Raw genomic sequence first — 20,583 nt, forward strand, 5'->3', positions numbered from 1 at the left:
AAGAGAATTTAAATTCCCAGCCTTTCCAAGATCCCATATGGGTCAGCAGCTCTTACGTGCCACACGTTACAGCTGTCTTCATTCATGCAATTCTGAAGACCATGAACGTACCACCCTCCTGAGATCCACGACTCCCTTCGATGTCACGAAGCGATTAACAGCCCTGTTAGCCAATGGGGAAGCGGGGCGCTCCCGTTAATGCCCACAGAAGGGTCCCGCCCGCTCCTGCACTGGGCCAATGAGCGTTGGCGCGGGGCACGGGGCGGTCTGATTGGTCGCGAGGGGTGGGTTCAGCTGCTATGGCTTTGAGCAGGCGGCGTTCGCTTGTCAAACATGGCTTCGAGTAGCAATAGCGGCAACACGGGCTCCACTCTGCTACAGCCCTTCAGCGAGGCCATTAACCTATCCGTCGACCAGGTAGGTGAAGCTCGGTACATTTGGCTGGATGACCATTACTCATCGCCGCGCTTGCTGACCCGACCTTGAGAAGTTTGCAGGGCAGCCCGGCTCAAGTTGTGTGCTCGGCCCGGGGAGGAGTAGTAGCAATAGCGGTGGCGGCAGCCAGTACCTGGAACCTTGCAGTTTAACCACCACAACAGCCCATTGCTTGCCCAAGAGTTAAATCTGTTTCCATTTTAATGCTTTCGGATTTCCCCGGTTACAGTTGTTAATTTGATGTTATATGATGTTTTGATCCACTTTACAGCCCCTCCCCTCTTTTAAAAACTAGTGCGAGGCGGGAGATTTTGCTTTGCATTTAAATATCGCAACGAGCTTGGGGTCGTCACTTGCTCTCCCATTTCATCTTCAGTTTCCTTAGTGAGCAACGTGTCCTTGTTAGGAGGTTGTGTATGGTTGCATAGTTTATTTTTCTTGGGGGTGGGTGGGGAGGTATTGGAGCTTTGGGTGTGGTGTGGGTCATTTACAGTCTGTCACCGGTTTCAGCCCATTGTCAAGTTAGAACATATGCCAAAATGTGGATAATTAAAATAAATATAAACCATAAAGTTATTGAGCAGTTGTGCTTATCATTCATTAGCTACATGTGGACTCAATGTTCGTTGGCTTATTGTGCCTTTTTGTAACCAGTACTCAACGATTAATCGTAACCTCTGGTTTAAGACGTCTTCACTTGAAGCAAATACTTGATAACATTGAATTATACAATTATTAGATCGGGAAAGTTTTGAAATGTGGCAAACCCAAATGTACTGAGATGTTTTATTCTTTAATGTTTTTGAAATTGTTTCCGCGTTAAACAGAATTACTGAATGGTATTTTTGAAATAGTCTTTCAAGTAACGAATTTCAAAATCCTATTTAATTACTGTTTTGTATTATGTGAAATTATTGGTAATGATAGTTTTAAATTATTTATACATGTAGGTGATTCATTCAGTATGACACTACCACACTTTAACCCCCCCCCCCCATCCATTGCTGAAACTGTGTATTCCAAGACTTATTATGCACACCAGTCTGATCTAATGCCCAAGACGCAATAAAACAGTGGTTCTCAAACTTTTCTGGGTTACCATCCCCTTGGCTCCCAACCACATCCACAGTGTTCCCCACTCCCTTTCTGGTCATTACATGAAAACTATAAAAAAAATTTGATTTATGATGAACAGTGAAAGAAAATAGGAAAAGCAGTAGCGAATAATTACAAAAATTATTCAAATCTGCAAATAAAGTTATTTATTTAAGTGTAAAACAATTTTCAGCAAGTTTTAGTGTACAGTAGTCCAACTCTTCAGTGCTTTTTCACCTTTCAGTGAATTGGCTTGGTGCAGTGATATCAGCTTCTCATATCAGACTGAATATCAGACTGAATATCACTCAGAAGTCTCAGATCCCCACCTTCGGTAATTTACAGTTTGTTTCATTGCTTTGAAAGAAGTTGGAAAAGTGCTTCACTAAATATGATCTTGAAAATGCAGTAAAGAACATTCTGACCTTTTTCCACGGTGCAGGATACCATTTGGAGATATATTTCAACAAACCAAAAGTCTTGATATGATTTTCTTGAACCTCTGCTTCAGCTCAGTCATATTTTTAGTGAGATCAGTTCTTCCTCCATCCTTCCTCATTACAATTGTACAGGAATGGATTTATTACTCAGTCTGGAAATTGAATTGAGGGAAGATCCTGTAATCTGTCTAACATGTCTTCATTCAGCTCACCCAGGTGGGCACAGTATACTTGATAATCATCATCTAGTATTCTTTCTTGCTCTTCCAACTCAGAGGCTCAGAAATTGGAAAAGGTTGCAATGCCTGGTGTACTTGGTTAACTTGGACAGAAATGTGGAGATGATTGATTTGACTTTGATAAGATTCCTTGTAATTGAATATTGATTTCATTAAACTTTGCAAATAATTCTGACAAATAAGCAATGTCATGCCTGATAGTCTTGAGTTAATGAATAAATGAAGCATTCAAAGTGTCGAAGAATTTTATCAGTTTCAAAAATCACATTATAAGCATCTCGGGCAGTTCCTTTTGAGAGCCATCTGACTTCTGTGTGCAACAGCAAGCTTTCAAACTGTTCATCTTTCACAACACAAAGCCCTGGGCAGAGTCAAATTAGGAGTGTGGGACTTGATTTTATTTATTTCTCTGATAGTATTTAATTATTGTACAGCTGAGCACTTAGTTCTTTTGGGACAAGATGGTGTCTGTGAATTATACAGTGAATGATAAATATGTCAGGTACAGCTTTTTTCAAGAAAGAAATAACCCCACCGAGGTGCCCCATCTGTTGCACAAGCAAGAATGTTGGTGAGTGGAATGCACTTCACTTTGGAAGACTGCTCAACAATTCAAGATATTGATACCCGATTTGTAACTGTCTCTAGAACCCTTACAAATAACAGCTCTTGAACCAGGCTTTCATCTTTTATGAATTGAACATAACCAAGAAGCAAAGATTCATTGCTTGACAAAATTGACTCATCAGACTGGAGGGCAAATTCTGTTGTCCTAAATATGTTGCACAATGTGTCTTCCACATTCTCAGGCATTTCATTTATTCATCTTTGAACAGAGTTGTCACTGAGCAGAATCACTTTAATTGCTTGGTCTGGAGACTTGTACAAAACTATACTCAGAGCCTCTTACTGTGCTGGCAGAATCAGATCTTCTCCAATTGTATTGGGGCTTTCTAGATTTAACAGTGAGCAATGAAATGTCGTATGAATCACACAAACTATCATCATTTTGTTGTGAAGTACTTTACTGGCAAACGTTGCCTCATTTGAAAAAAAACCATTTGCACACAACAGGGACATTAGCTGCTGTTGGTTGCTTGGTGCTGGTATAAATCCATATTTCAGATACCCACACTATACTGTCTACACTTTCTCATTTAGTCTGCTTCTGCCATCTTCATCTTGGATTGACAGCCACGGTTAGTTGTTTAAGTCCAAACTCAAGCGCTGCAGTCAATAAAGGGGAAAGTTATGATATCATTATAGCTCAGCTGAAACCTGACTCTCTGCCTGAAGGTTCATAAAGTGGGGCAGCAATATCTCATTTGGGCCATGGGCTAGAAAAATGCAGTCAAGACCATTCAAAAGGGCAGGTTCTGTACTTTACCCCAATGAATGCCATACAGGAAATGTGCTACTACATTAGATTATTACATGATTAGAGTATGGGAATCATACTAACACTGTACTATGATGATGAATGGCAATAATGTGTGGGCCAGGCCAGGCTCACAAATAACACAATTTCTTCAGTTCAGATTTCTCATGCCAAATACCATAGTGTCAGATTGCTTTTCAACAGCTGTAATGTGCTTCAAGTGAAGTCTAAGAGTATGATGTATTAGCAAGAGATGAGGTGGTTACGTGATCATTGTAATCAATTATGAGGCACTGAGGATTAAATGCTAATAATAAGTAATTCATTTATTAAATTTAAGTCTGTAATCCTTCGGCTGCCCCCTTGCTACTAACCAACTCCTTTATCTTTACTGCCCTCCTGTTGAAACTCCCACTGTCCCCAGGCAAGGGGACATTGCCACTTTGTAAACCACTACTCTAAAGATTATCCCTGTAGTCAAACACAGTGATACATACTCACAAATATACTTTTATTATTTAGTAAAGTAGCTGTCCTTTTAGTTAAACAATGATCTTTGTATATGTCTGTAATCACATTTTTGACATATTTGCTACATTCTTCTTCATTCAATCCCAATCAGGCCATCTGTTCTAATTTTTGTGGTTAATATTTAATTACAAAAATAACTTGGTTATATCTGTTATGCATGGTATGTAAGTATGGACACAATCAATTATGTGAAAGTCTTTATCATGTAAATACTACTGATACACCTCAATTTTTGTAAACTAATTTTAGAAAGCATTTTAACCTTGCTATTGGAAGCTTTTATCAAATAAGGATGGGATAAACAAAATTTATAGATTCCTTGTTTTCACTTTTTTATGATTTAATTTGTACATGTAAATTGGTTGCTTTGGTGACTGATGATCTCTAAATGTACTTCAGAAAGTGGTTGGAAGCTATAGTCTTGAACTGTTGCAGAACATACCTCCGCAATGCTATTAGATAGAAAGTTCAAGATTTTTAAAACAGCAACGATCGAGCAGAGAGAATATACTTCAAAGTCAGGGTGGTGTGGAGAAGATGATATTTTTATGAATCATCCTGCCAGTTCATACCAGGTAGTAGAATTTGGGAGGACCTGTCAAAGTGGATTTGATGCATTTTAATTCTGAAACAGGTTTAATATCACTAGCATATGTCATGAAATTTGTTACACAGCAGCAGTACATAAAAAAAGTAAATTACAGTAAATGTATATTAAATAGTGCAAAAAGAGAAAAAAAAGTACTGAATGTTCATGGGTTTAAAGTCCATTCAGAAATCTGATGGCAGAGGGGAAGAATCTATGCCTGAATCATTAACGTGTAGCTTCAGGCTCCTGTACCTGCTCCCTGATGGTAGCAACGAGAAGAGAGCATGTCCTGTGTGATGGGGATCCTTAATAATGGATGCTGTATTTTTGAGCGTCACTCCTTGAAGATGTCCTGGATACTACAGAGGTGGTGCCCGTGATGGAGCTAGCTAAGTTTACAACTTTCTGCAGCTTGTTTTGATCCTCTGCAGTGCTCCCCTTTCCCCCCCCCCCCAAATATCAGGCAGATATGTAGTCAGTTAGAATGCTCTCTAGGGTGCATCTGTAGAAATTGAGAGTCTTTGGTGACGTACCAAATCTCCACAAACTCCTCATGAAATTTAGCTGCTACATGCCTTCTACGTAACTGCATCGATATGTTGGGCTCAGGATAGATCCTCAGAGAGGTTGACACCCAGGAACTTGAAATTGCTCACCCTCTCCACTTCTGATCCCTTGATAAATTCCTTGTCTTATCCTTCCAGAAGTCTGGAAATGTTTTTTGGTCTTACTGACGTTGAGTGCAAGGTTGTTGCTGTGACTGCACTCAACCAGTTGATCTATCTGGCTGCTGTATTTCATCACCATTTGAAATTCTGCCAACAGTAGTTTGTCATCTGCAAATTCATAGATGGCATTTCAACTGCGCCTAACCACACATTCATGGGTGTAGAAAGAGTAGTGTCGTGGGCTAAGCACACATCCTTGAGGAGTGCCGGTGTTCATTGTCAGCAAAGTGGGTATGTTATTTCTGATCTGCACATACTATAGTCTTCCAATGAGGATCCAGCTGCAGAGGCCCCAGTTTTGGAGCTTTTTGATCAGAACTGTAGGAATAATTGGCATTAATTTCTGAGCTGTAGTCAATAAACAGCAGCTGACCAAAGTATTAGCACTGTCCAGGTGATCCAAGGCTATGTGAAGAACCAATGCGATCACATCCACTGTAGACCTATTATGGTGACAGGCAAATTGCAGTGGGTCCAGGTCCTTGCTTAGACAGGAGTTAATTCCAGCCATAACTAACCCCACAAAGCACTTCATCACCGTAGATATTTGTCCTGAAGGATACTCTGTCTTGTGCTGGAGGAGCTGAACACATCCAGGAATGTGGAGAGTGTTACGATACACTCCTTATTTTACTTTGTTGATTGTGAAAAGCCTCAATCAATTACTATGGAATACAAGGGGCAATACATTCTCCCATACGACAACATTTATCACTGAACCAGTTACCTTTCTAGTTAATACATTATATTTTCTCCAGCATATTAATGATGCCATTGAACTTCATAGGATGTTGTTGAACACTTCCAGTTTGTCAATGGCCTTTCCTGGCTCTTGTGTGCCACAGGCCTACTTTGTTATTTAGTGTTATTATTTAATCTCTGGATATTTTTTCCAAATCTTGCAGCTTGTGGGTGCAGAATGCTTTACAATCTGAGAAACTGTACATGGAACACCAGTGAGAGTGTTGTTCTATATTGAACCATCGGCACCACCCCCTTTTCAAATTGATTTTGATTTCTTGGTGCTACCCATGTATGCCTACAAATTTATCTTTTGTTGTATGTAGTTTGTATGAGAAAAAGGAATATCTGGAGCAACAGTTCTGTACTCTGTGAATCAGTCAGGCTCTCCCTTTGGGGGAGAATCTTTTGCTGATTATCGAGTCAGAAAACTGGGGGTGGGGGGAGGGAGTGACGCGGCAGACTTTAACACCATAAATCTGCAAGTTGTTTTGCTTAAGTCTTCCCTCTTGTTGTGGAAGGGTGATACATCTCTGTCCCTTTATTAGGGAGATAGAGAGAGCCTGTGCCATGTCAAATTGTCGGGTGAATGATTAGACTGCAGATCATTGGTCATTCTTGGGGGGGCTTTGTTTAGTGGGTGGAGGGTGTTGATGCTTTATTTTGCTGAAGTAAGTGGGGGGGAGTCTTGTTGCTTTGCTGCTGCTTGTGCATGGGGGGGTGGTGTAGGGAGCTTTGGGGCTCCAAATTCTTTACTGTCACTCATTCTTTGGGGCATTCTGTTTTCTTGGATGTCTGCAAAGAATGAGAATTTTAGGTTGTATATTCCATATATTCTCTGATATTAATGGAGCTATTGAAACTAAGTTAACCAATCTGAATTCAGACTGAGCATTGGTAAATGCCGCTTGAAGTTTCATGATTGCAGCTGTGTAGCCTGTGAAAGATGCTTTGCATCACTTTGTTGATTTGATCTTGGGCTGTCTGGGCATCCTGCTGGTTTGATTTGTCTGTTTTGTCAACCTGATGTACTAGGGCATTTTCCAATCCAGTTTGGTAATTATACTAGAACTGTTTATGTGGTTTGTGGTGGTGTTGGTTCTAGAGCACAAGTTTACAGTGCTACAATTGACAGCAATTCCCTTTTTCAAATGCACTTTACCATTCCCTTGCTGTTGCTGGAGTCAATGGAATTGGATGAAGAATGGCTTGTAGAACACTCGGAAGCGGCTCTGATTTTCTGTTGAGCATTTGTCTGAGGATAAATGTGGCTGCTTAAGCCTAATATTGACAGTATGCTCGGCTTCTTTATTGCAGAGGACAGGAATATTTGACTCACCTCAGCTTGTGGATTAATTGTTCATCACCATTCATGATTGTATCCTGCAAACCACGGATCTTTAATATATTGCTACGGATTTTTTTAATTCTCCTACCTGTGTTGCTTCCGTAGCTGTGGATTACTGTTGTAGTGTCACTAGTTTTGCGCCTTTTTAGTTATGACTATTTTGTTCCTGGTATACTCTTTAATAGTCATTGAATCAATTGAGTTAGTGATAATGGTTCAGTAAAGGATAAGCCTTTCATGATTCTTAATGATTCTTGGTGGAATATAATTCTTATTGTTTCTGATGACCCATCATGTCTCAAAGATGCCTTGTGTTGTGCTATCAAATCTGCTCTGAATCAAAAGAATTGGCATATGCTGATGCTGGTAGACTACACAATGGAAAGCATCCTTGACTGACTCACGAGTATACAGGGCGCTAAATATACAATAGCAGCTCCCATTTCAGTTGTGGACAAACACAGGTGCATTCCTGAGAATATGGGGAAATGGGTCATTTCCCATTTTTAACTCAGTGCTTTGATCATCTGCCACAAACTTGGCTTGGCAGTAATGCCCTTCACAATCGACGTGTTTGGTCAGTAGTTCTGCTGCTGAGCCCTCATTGATATCAATAATATAATTGATATTATAAAAAATCCATTGATGCTTTGTTTCCCTTTCCCGTTGTAATTTTCCCCCTCCCCCACCCAGCACTTTTCCTGATGTAGGGCTTCCCTGGTTAATGAGGAAGTTATTGAGGGGTGAGATTTCATAGCTGAGAGGGGGTGGTAGATTATAATGAAAGCTTTTCCCTAGAGCAAAGCAAAAGTCCCAAATTCAGCATCTAGTATTTTAGTGTCTCTTACTGCTTTTTCGTGATCATGAGATGTTGTGCTACATTCACTGAAAACTACCTCCTCTCAAAGGTGTACCATTTTACTGTGAGTGGGACACAGTGATGGGATATTGGCTGGATCTGCCTGCGTGACATTGTCAGGCTTGAGCTTGTGGAATAACTCGATCTTGCCACAACCCCTGGTTATTAATAAGAAATAAACTTTGTAGGATAGACTTGTTAGATTTGCTTCTCATAGCAGGAAGTTGATGCTCAGTGGTCATTATTGTATTTTGATTGTGGTTTGAACCCCTCTTCAGGGGCTCTGAGTTAGATCTGAATTTGGTTGTAGATCAGACTGAATAAATTAGGTTTCCGTTCCTAATGACATAGTGAACCAATTCACATTTTATTAGCACTGTGGTTGCTTCACAATTGTTAGTACTGATGCCAACATTTTATTCCATCTCCTCCTGAAACAAAATACCGTCACTGCATTCCAGCACAGAATTTAGATTTTTACTTGCATCTTGCATCTAGCCCTCTGTGATAGACCACAAAAGTAACCACTGTGAAACTCTACTTGAGTCTATAATGCTTTTTTTCTTGTTTAGAAGACAAAACAATCCTTTTTGAAGAGCTATTAAAATGCAAGCGAACACTGTAGCTGATTACCAAAAGAAGGTTCTATAAATAGCAAAGTAGATAAATGTGTTGGGTATGCTGGTTGAAAGAAATCTTTGGTATTGATTCTTGGTGTCTGGATGAATGCTTGTATGAAGAGTTGAGATTCCTGTTTCATGTCTTGTCTGAAATACAAAATTTAAAAAAAAATTTAAAAATTGCATCCAGTGAAGAGATTGTATTACTATTTCAAGACTTAATTTGATTTAAAGTAGAAAAGATCTAAATAATTGTTGAATGTCTTGTAGTGGGGATCAAAGCAAAAATACATCTGTAGTGAAGTGACTTGAATAAGTTCAGTACTCTGAGATATCAATCTATTATAACTTGCAGCCAAGTTCACCAAAACATATTAAATTTGTTTTGAGTTAGCAATGAATTCTGAATTTCATATGTATTCAGTTTTAAACTTGAGCTACTCTGCACTTCTATGCATCTGACAGATAAAACATTATTTTCCTCACATCCTTTTTTTCATAATCACAGTTGTATTTTTTGTCAATATTTGTCAATTGTTGTCCCCTCTGAATATGGTGCCTATAATTATCAGATCACTTGACTGAAAGCAATGACTCTTAATTTTGTTTTAAGCTTCTCAATTACACAGTTTAACATCTGATTGCCATACCCATTGCGAAATGCTGTCACTGGAGGAGTTACATTTGGGAAATATTTCAGTTTCTAACCCGAAGGCAATGCATTGTGATTAGGTATGGTTCAATATGTGGAGGCAGCCCTTCATTTACTTTTGAAATACAATAAATATTAATTAGTGTAAATTATTTAGATCTAATTTTATTCCCTTCTTGGTATCCATTCTTAAACCATTTCCCATCAAACTACCCCACCCCACTCCTGGAAAGGAAATTCCTACTTGATATGGGGGGAAAAAATAGGTGGGTGCTGGGGGAGTATCTCATCCAGGATAGCGGAAAAAGAAATTAATATGTGAAGCACTTAGCTTAAGAGGTGGAAATCTTGCCTGTTTTTAAATGTAAAATTGTTTCATCTGAGAATTGTTTAAAACTGCTACAGTATAGTAACAAGAGCCTGATATTTGTAGTGTAGGAAAAACCTATTCAATTACATTTTACTTTTAACTTGTTGGCCAAGAATCAATTCCATCTCAATAATTAAATTCAGTTGCTCAACTAAAGCAAGTTTTTTTTTCTTTTACAGTGTTGGAAGTCAGGTGTTGGGCATTTTGTGATGGTTACATTTCTTGGTTGATTTTAATTATTTACATAGCTTTCATTACCAGAAAGTAGGAACACTTTTAATTAGCAAACACAAGGAAATCTGCAGATACTGGAAATTCAAACAACAACACACACAAAATGCTGGTAGAACACAGCAGGCTAGGCAGCATCTATCTTTTAATTTTTACACTTTTAATTAGTTTAATTTGCCTCTGAATTTTAAAAAGAAACTTGCCTCCCATCTAAGAGTGACAAGAGTTGGTTATCATGCTTGCATTTCACAAATTGGTTCAAGTCCCTCTGTTTCAAAGCCTTGTGTGTAATTAAAATACAGTAGATTCCTGTTAATTGGGACCAGTACATTTTGGCCCAATTACACAGCTGCCTCATTTAGCCGTAATTTTGTGGAAATAGTTAAAAGTGAGTGCAAAAAAGACAAACTGGGTAACAAATTATGTATTTAAATGAAATACAGAACAAATTAGAACACTGCCAAAACTGCTACAGTACTGTAAAGCTGTGTATTAGTTACCGTACTTATCTACATTTCATTGCAACATTCAAAATGATTTATCAGTATCTTGTCAATACCTTCAAATCCTTGGTATTACTAACTTTTTGAAATGGTGAAATCATTTCATTTTCACTACTGGCAGCCTCTGGCACCTCCAGGCCTCAGTGCTGAAAACCATATTGAGCAGAACAGTTCTAAATTGTCCAGTTAGTTAGACAATATGACACTAGTTAGAAACTGTACGGCAAGTCTGCTCCAATTAAGCAGCGTAGATGAAGGGAATCCCGGCAAATTTGCCGATTGGTTTTTGTTGTTTAAGAGTTGTCCCACATAAGCTGCCACCCCAATTAGCCAATGGCCAATTAACTAGAATCCACTGTGATCCATTTTATGATTTCCTCACTATGAACTTTTATTAAAAAAAAATTTTTGATCATCCCATTATTGCTGTTTTCAGAAATATTATTTGGAGCTTGTGTTGAATGGCTGAATGGTGAAGAGCATAGGTTTGCCTACATAGTGGGCTAAAATTCATAACTATATTTTATTTTGTGTGGCGCTAACTCACAAGTCTATAGCCAGAAAATGGAAATCTGCCCTGATGGGATAGTAAAGCAGTACCTTTTGTTTGTACTCAGGGATTGGGGAATTTAATGAATTGAGGGAGAGATAGTAGATATGAAGTATTTAGTTTTGCAAGAGGCATTCATTCAGGTTACTGATAATGTTTGAAGTTAGATCATAATAATACATAGGAGCAGAATTAGGCCATTTAACCCATTGAGTCTGCTCCGCCATTCCATCATGGCTGATCCCGGATCCCACTCAACCCCATTCACCTGTCTTCTCATCATATCCTTTGATGCCCTCACCAATCAGGGAACTATCCACTTCCGCCCTAAATATACTCACAGACTTGGCCACCACCTCTGTCTGTACTTTCAGATTCAGTACTTTCTGGCTAAAAAAAAAATTCCTCCTTACCTCTGTTCTAAAGGGTCATACCTCAATTTTGAGGCTGTGCCCTCTTGGTGGGGGTACCCCCACCATAGATAGCATCCTCTCCACATCCACCCTATCTAGTCCTTTCAACATTCTGTAGGTTTCAATGAGATACCCATGCATTCTTCTAAATTCCAGTAAGTACAGGCCTTAAAGCTGTCAAATGCTCCTCATGTGTTAACCCCTTCATTCCTGAAATCATCCTTGTGAACCTGCTCTGGACTCTCTTCAAAGACAACTCTTCCTTTCTGAGATATAAGGCCCAAAAGTGTTGACAATACTCTGAAGTGTGGCCTGACTAGTGTCTTATAAAGGCTCAGCATTATCTCCTTACTTTTATATTCTATTCCCCTTGAAATCAATGTCAACATTGCATTTGCCTTCTTTACCACTGACTCAACCTGTAAATTAACCTTCTGTGAATCTTGCATGAGGGCTCCTAAGTCCCTCTGCACTTCTCATGTTTGAACCTTCTACCCATTTAGATAATAGTCCACACTATTGTTCCTTGTACCAAAATGCATAATCATATATTTCCTAACACTGTGTTCCATCTGCCACTTTTTGCCCATTCTTCCAATTTGTGTAAGTCCTGCTGCAATCACATTGCTTTCTCAGCACTACCTATCCCTCCACCTTTCTTCACATTATCTGCAAACTTTGCCACAAAGCCATCAATTCCATCAAGTTGGGTAATGTGCTAGTATGCTACTAATGTTAATTAACTAATAAAATCAGGAGAACTGCATCATTTTCAGGTTGTAATTTGCAACCAACAGAGTGCCACACGGATCAATATTATTGCCCTAACTATTTACAACTATACTAAATCCATAACACTGATCTTTGTGTACAGTCAGCCCTCCGTATCCACAGGGATTTGGTTCCAGGACCCTCCGTAGATACCAAATTCTGCAGATGCTCAAGTCCTGTGTATAAAATGGCGTAGTATTTGCAAAAAAAACCTACGCACATCCTCCTGTATACTTTAAATCATCTCTAGATTACCTATAATACCTAATACAATGTAAGTGCTATGTAAATAGTTGTTATACTGTATTGTTTAGGAAATAATGACACGAAAAAATGTCTGTACATGTTCAGTACAGGCGCAAGCATCGTAGCTCTTCAGGGAACGCTGATGCCACCTCAGCATCAGCCGATCCCGATTCTCCTGCGATCTTTAAGTTCTTGAGGCTGTAGCGCTTTACATAGCTAGTCAGCCATCCCTCAGTAGCCTTAAACTCTTTACTCTCACTCACAACATAAGCAGCGAACGAACAAGATGTGAGGCGAACAATGCTTAAACAACGAGTAATATTTTTAATCATCTCTAGATTACAGTACCACACTCCCTCTTAGCTTTTGAGGATTTGCTTTGACCACTTAACTGCTTTTTAGGAGCCATTTTTCACAGAAACAAAGGGTGCACACAACACAAGTAGCGACCGAACGAGACGCGAGGCGAACAATGCTCAAACAACGAGTGCTGGAGGGAGAACTTCTGGGTTTTTTTCGATCCCAATCTGCAGTTGGTTGAATCCGCGGATGTGGAACCCGTGGATACGGAGAGCTGACTGTATTGTTGTCTGATTTATTGATGTTCAAACCAGGCAGACAATTGAGTTGTAAGATCATTAATGGTGCAGAAGGATGTAAGTGAAACAAATAGACAGATATTTAGTAGATGCTATAAAATGTGGAGAAATTTCATCAGAATGGACAAGCCAAATATTATATAAATGGCATGGGAATGCTGCCATACAGAGGAATTAACTGTCCTAGAACATGAAACATTGATGCTAGCATGCATATATGGGTGCTAAGGTAAATTGAATCTTGGCCTTGAGTAAAGGGTGAATTGAGTCAGTTTTTCAAAAATGGCAGGTTATTGGGAAGTCCTGGAATACAACAAAGATTTAGTTTCCTTATTTAAGGATGGATATCAGGGAAGGCTGATCTGGTTGATTCCTAGGCTGTGTAGGTGTGGATGAGGATATTGGGCTTTGACTCTTTGAAGTGTAGAAGAATGAGACTGAGGAAGAGTCTTACCAGAACGTATAATTCTGAGGTTGTTTGGTAGAGTGGATGTTGAGAGCATGTTTCCCTTCAGATGTATGCAGTACAGCAAAGTACAGGCCCTTTGCCCCACAATGTTGTGCTGTCCTTTTAATCAGTCTAACTCTTGCATAGCCCTCCATTTTTCTATTTATGTGCCTTTCTAAGAGTTTCTTAAATGTCCTTTACGTATCGGCCTCTACCACCACCCTTTACACGCACCCACCACGCTCTGTGATTTTTAAAATAAAACTTGCCTCTGACATTCTCTGCTATACTCTCCTCCAATCACCTTAAAATTATGCCCCCTCTTATTTGCCAGGAACTCTCTGCCTATCCACTCGATCTATGTCTTGTATTATCTTGTACACCTCTTTCAAGTCACCTCTTATCCTCTTCCACACCAGAGAAAAACCTTAGTTCATTCAACAGTTTCATAAGACATGCTCACTAATCCGAGCAGCAACCTATTAAATCTCTTCTGCACCCTCTCTAAAACTTCCATACCCTCCCTATAACGAGGACACCAGAACTGAGGATACGCAGTATTCCAAGTCTGATCTAACCAGAGTTTTATAGAGCTGCAACTTTACCTCGCAGCTCTTTAACTCAATCCCCCAATTAAAGAAGACCAACACACTATATGTCTTCTTAACAATCCTGTCAACTTGCACTGCAACTTTGAGGGGTCTATGGATGTGGGCCCCAAGACCTGTCTGTTCCTCCACAGTTTCAGAATAAGGGGTCCTCTATGTAAGATAGAGGTGTGGAGTTCACTTTCAAGAGAGCTGTGGAGATTAAATATTTTCAAAACATTAATTCATTTTTGGGTAAAAGTGAGTTGAGTGTTGTTTTAATTGAGCAGGTTAGTAGAGTTGAGGCTAAGATCAGATCTGCCCTTGGTCCGTAGAATTGTAGAGCGGGCTTTGCTCTCTGTTTTACAGCCTTAAGAGTTGGGTTCTCTTTGATCTATCTCAACATTCAACATTCCATTGTGGTGATTCCTTTTAGTTATCTATATCCCAGGACTAGAGTTCCCTATTGCAAAGTTTTCTTTGTTTTTAACTTTGGTTTTTAGTGCAGTTGAATCCTGGGACCATATACCTTTTATTCAAGTCAAGGAATGATCCTGGCTCTAAGACGCGATGTAGAGCAGAGGATTGGGTGCTGTGAAGTGGAAGAGGGCATTACGATGGTCGGTGAAGTAGGGGGTTAAGGATAAGTTGTGTTTATTGTTTCTCAGTGGGATGATTCATGTATTATGTTTCTTATTAAGAGATTTTAAATTCCCAGATGCACATGACTAGTTTTCTTTTTGCTGTTGCTCACCCTGATGCACGTGAATAGGGTTCTGGTAGCAAACGCCCAAAGATTTCAAAATGTACCCTTATGAAAAATACCTTTATGTACTGCAGAATCTTTAAATTAACAGATGTTTTGAATTTTTTTTATGTTTTGTTTGTGTGATGCTATATATTAAGGTAGTTCAGAAGTACAGTGGATTCTGGTTAATTGGGACACTTTGGGACCTGTACATTTTGACCCAATTAAGTGGCTTCCCCAATTAGGCGAAGTTTCATGGAAATGGTTCAAAAGGTATAAGAAAGACTAACTACCGTTTAACTGAGTAATAAATTATATATTTGAATGAAATTCGAAACAAATTAGAACACTGCTAAAACTACTACAGTGCTGTAAAATTGTGCACTAGTTCCTAATAGTTATTGTCAGAAGAATTAAGAGTTGTGCAGCGACCATTTATCAAAGAGGGGGTGTGTAAAAAGAGCTACCTTTTCAATGATGTCTGCAGTCAAGGTTTAAAAGGCAGAGCTTTGTGGCAGTTTCTCTGAGTTGTGTGGCAACCGATCAACAAAAGGGTGAATAAAAGTAACACGGGTGCAAGTGGAGTGGCCATTCCTTGAGTGCACCAGTCTTTAGAGTGGCTTTGGCGCATCACACATGGGTGAGGTAAAGTATCTAACAACTTCCTCTTCGTTCCTCGTCTGTTTGAGCATAGGAGTGTGTTGAGAGTGGCCACAGAGGCAGGGTTTTGTAGTGTGTGGGATGTGGGAAGTCTGGGAGACCTCCAATCATCTGGGTAAGCACATCTGCACCAAGTTGCAGCTTCTGAGAGGACGCATTAAAGAACAAGAGCTGCAGCTCAATGATCACCAACTCATACAGGAGAATGAGGAGCTGGTAGATAGGAGCTGCAAGGAGGTACTCACTCCTAGATTGCAAGGGATGGGTGATTGTTGGAGAAGGAAAGGAGATGCACAGCCAACGCAGAGTACACCAGTGGCTGTTTCCCTCAATAATAATAATAATAATACAACTTTAAATACCGTTGTGAGAGAGAGAGAGAGAGAGAACCTGCAAGAGGGGAGCCACATTGACTGGGTCTCTAGCACTGAACCAGGGGCTGTGGCCTAGAAGAGCAGAGGGAACTGCAGTGTTGATAGGGAGAGTCCGTGGTCAGAGAACAGAGATGAGGTTCTTTGGGCGTGATAGAGACATTCAGATGGTATGTTGCCTCCCTAGTGCCAGGATCAGAGATGTCTCAGATTGGGTCCCTGGTATTCTAAAGGAGATGGGTGAGCAGCTGGCCCCGGAGAGAGATTTTAGAGAGCTAGGTAAGAAGCTAGAAAAACAGGATCTCTGGAGTAGTAATCTCATCAGTGAAGGTAGGAATAGGATGATTTGGCAGGTGGCTGAGGAACTGGTGCAGGGGACAGGGTTTCAGATTGATGGATAATTGGGATCCCTTCTGTGGGAAGGTACTGTATAAAAGTTACACCTAAAACAGGGTTGTCCAATATCCTTGTGGGTAGGTTTGCCAGAGTTGTTCGGGAAGGTTTAAATTAATTTGGCACAGGTATGGGAACTGGAATGATAGGGCTAAGGAAGAGGTAGTTGGCTTACAAACAAAGGCAATTTGAAATGAAACTTCGAGCAAAGAGAGGCTGATGTTAGGGCAAAATTACTATCAACATGATGAGTAGCAATGTAAAAGGCAGACAACATCAAAAAGGGTGAATACAGGACTGAAGGTGTTATATTTGAATGTGTGCAGTATACAGAATAAGGTAGGTGAACCTGTAGCACGGTTGCAGATTGGCATGTATGACTTTGTAGGCATCACTGAATCAGCATGAAAGAAGATTATAGCTGGGATCTTAATGTTCAAGGATACACATTGTATTGAAGGGACTGGCAGGTAGGCAGAGGGTGTGGCATGGCCCTATTGGTAAAATATGAAATCAAATCATTAGAATATGGGGTCGGAAGGTGTTGAATCATTGTGGTTAGTGCTAAGGAACTGCGAGGGTAAAGAGACCCTGATGGGAGTTATATAATAACTTGTATATTTGCAGCTGGTAGTTGAGTCCACTAGAGGATTAGCTGTTCTTGATTGGGTGTTATGCAATGAACTGGAATTGATTGGAGAGCTTGAGGTAAAAGAACCCTTGGGGCAATGTGATCATAGTATGATTGAATTCACTTTGAAATCTGAGAAGGAGAAGCGAAAGTCAGATGTATCAGTATTACAATAAAGGGAATTACAGAGGCATGAGAGATTTGTTGGCCAAAATTTATTGGAAAAGAACACTGGCAGGGTTGACGGCAGAGCAGCAACAGTTGAAATTTCTGGAAGCAGTTCGGAAGGCATGGGATATATACATCTCAAATAGGAAGAAGCATTCTAAAGGCAAGATGACACAACTATAGCTAACAAGAGAAGTCAAAGCCAACATAAAAGCCGAAGAGAGGGCATATAATAGAGAAAAAAATTGGGAAGCTTTTCAAAAACCAACAGAAGGCAACTATAAAAAGTCATTAAGAAGGAAAGATGGAATATGAAAGTAAGCTAGCCAATAATATTAATGAGGATACCAGAAGTTTTGTGAGATACATAAAATATGAAAGTGGACGTTGGGCCACTGGAAAATGATACTGGAGAGGTAGTGATGGGAGACAAGGAAATGGTGGATGAACTGAATAAGTATTTTTTGCCACAGTCTTCACTGTGGAAGACACAAGCAGTATGATGGATGTTCAAGAGTGCCCAGGGGTCGAAAGTGTGTGAAGTTACCTTTACAGGGGAGAAAGTTCTTGGGAAACTGAAAGGCCTAGACATAGGTAAATCACCAGGACCAGATGGTGGACATCCCAAGGTTCTAAAAGAGGTGGATGAAGAGACTGTAGAGGCATTAGTAATGATCTTTCAAAAATGTTTCTGGAAGACTTAAAACTGCAAATGTCAGTCCACTCTTAAAGAAAGGAGAGAGGCAGAAGAGGAAAATTATAGACTGACCTCTGGTTGGGAAGATGTATTGCGGATATAATAGGGTCTTTTAAGTGGATATGATAGGGTCTTTTAAGAGACTCCTGGACAGGTACATGGAGCTTAGAAAAATAGAGGGCTATGGGTAACCCTAGGTAATTTCTAAAGTAAATACATGTTCGGCACAGTATTGTGGGCCAAAGGGCCTGTATTGTGCTGTAGGTTTTCTATGTTTCTATGTTGGAATTGATTGTTAAGAATATGGTTTTGGGTACTTGGAGGTGCACAAAAAAGCAGGCCATAGTCAGCATAGTTTCCTCAAGAGAAAATCTTACCTGAAAAATTCACTGGACTTCTTTGAAGAAATAAGAAGCAGGATAAATAAAGGAGCATCGGTTGGTGTTGTTTACTTGGATTTTCAGAAGGCCTCAGACTAGGTGCCACACACAAGGCTGCTTAACAAGTTACAAGCCCATGATATTACAGGAAAGAGACAAACATGGATAAAGCAGTGGCTGCTGGTAGGAGGCAAAGAGTTGTCTGCCAGTGACTAGTGGTGCTACACAGGGGTCTGTGTCGGGATTGATTGTTTTTACATTAGATATTAATGACTTGTATGATGGAATTGATGGCTTTGTTGCAAAGTTTGCTGATGGTACAAAGTTGGGTGGAGGGGTTTGTAGTTTTGAGGAAGTAGAGAGGCTATAGAAGAACTTAGACAGATTAGGAGAATAAACAAAGAAGTGGCCAATGAAATACAGTGTCGGAAAGTGTATGGTCATGCACTTAGGTAGAAGAAATGAAAGGGTAGACTATTAACTAAGTGGAGAGAAAATAAATCTGAGGTACAAGGTGACATGCAAGTCATTGTGCAAGATTTCCTAAAGATTAATTTGCAGGTCGAGTCAGTGATGAGGAAGAGAAATGAAATGTTAGCATTCGTTTCAAGCGGACTAGAATATAAAAGCAAGGATGTAATGTTGAGGCTTTATAAAGCACTACTGAGCCCTCACTTGGAGTATTGTGGGCAATTTTGGGTGCCTTATCTTAGAAAGGATATGCTGTCACTGGAGAAGATTCAAAGGAGGTTCACAAAAATGATTCCAAGTTGAATGGCTTGTTATTTGATGGCTTTGGGCTTGTATTCACTAGAATTCAGAAAAATGAGGGCTGACATTCATACCTATCAAATGATGAAAGGTCTTGATAGAGTGAATTTGGAGAGGACTCAGAATAGAGTGTGTGGCTGTGGATGCCAAGTCTTTATGAATATTTAAGGTAGAGGTTGACAGATTCTTGATTGGTCAGGGCATGAAGTGATAGAGGGTGAAGGCAGGAGATTGGGGCTGAAAGGAATAATGAATCAGCCATGATAAAATGGCAGAGCAGACTCAATGGGCCAAAAGTTCTACGTTTGTTCTTGTATCTTATGGTCCTGTGGTCTAAATGCAATATATGCTGCTGTATTCTTTTGATTGATTGTGAAGAACAAAACCAGCACAGACACCTAGCTCATGTAATGATCTGTCTTCATCCCCTAAATCTTCATTTTCATTGTAACATTGAAGATGATTGTGGATACCTTTAAATTCTTTTTAGTTCCTAACATGTAGAAGTAACAAAATTGTTTCATTTTCTGGCCCAGCTATTTCTGGCATCTCTATGCCTGAATGCTTGAAACTTTTTCTTGCTAAATATCAGTGACAAAAATCATTGCTTTGAACACAAGCACATTTTAAATGACACTATTTTAAAAACTCTTCGCTCTAAGCACAGTGTTGCGTCCAACTGCCACACGACGTGCACGAGACTGGCACGAGTTAGAAACTATTCAGCAACAATCTTTTGTCCCTATTAAGCGACATAATGTCCCAAATAAATGAAGGGAATCCTGGCTATTTTCTCGATTAGTTTTTCTCCTTTAAGAGTTGTCCCAAATAAGCGACCAGCCCGATTAACCGATGGCCCAATTAATCGGAGTCCACTGTATAGATCCTCCACAGTCTGTGAACAACCTGGACTTGCAAATGAGAAATTGGGAGTCCAGCAGGGTGGATGGAGATAGATCTGCCAGCTGCTACATCTTACAGCAGGTGGGAATGGGACCTTTTTACACTACTCCCTCCCCACTCACATCAGTTGGGTGCAGAGTCAATCCAAGTGGAGCTCCATGTGCAGAACAGCTTCATGTCCCCTGAATCAAAGACTGGCTGAAAGCCAACCTTCCTGTGCTTGCTCTCTCTCCTGTCACAACCCTTTCTGTTCAATTTCACCTTGTGAACAGGTCAGGTTGCTCAGGAACCAACCCCTGTTGTATACAGGAAGTCCCCAGTTTGAGACTTGTCTGTTTTGGAGAAATTGAGAAAGGGCATTTAAAAGTGGTTCACTCCTTCTGGCTTCATGCTTTGTAGCTTTTGCTAAATAACTGACTTCTACTATCTATTGTTTCATCTTTTATTGGTTTGGCACAGTTTTGTTATTTTGTTTCAGGAGTCATTTA

At 39.9% G+C, this 20,583-nt stretch overlaps 1 protein-coding gene across 3 annotated transcripts in view; it reads left to right on the top strand.

Moving 5' to 3' along the window:
• The first annotated feature begins 287 nt into the window (after positions 1–287).
• The window catches only part of LOC140733474 (lysophospholipid acyltransferase 2-like), a 144,825-nt gene continuing 124,529 nt past the window's right edge, over positions 288–20,583 (top strand). For all 3 annotated transcript variants that reach the window (XM_073056861.1, XM_073056862.1, XM_073056863.1), the window contains exon 1: positions 288–417. In XM_073056861.1, coding sequence (XP_072912962.1) covers positions 334–417 — 84 coding nt within the window. In that variant the 5' untranslated portion in view covers positions 288–333. The remainder of the gene's footprint in view (positions 418–20,583) is intronic.

Source organism: Hemitrygon akajei, chromosome 9 (genome assembly GCF_048418815.1).
Source record: "Hemitrygon akajei chromosome 9, sHemAka1.3, whole genome shotgun sequence".
NCBI classification, from domain to species: domain Eukaryota; kingdom Metazoa; phylum Chordata; class Chondrichthyes; order Myliobatiformes; family Dasyatidae; genus Hemitrygon; species Hemitrygon akajei.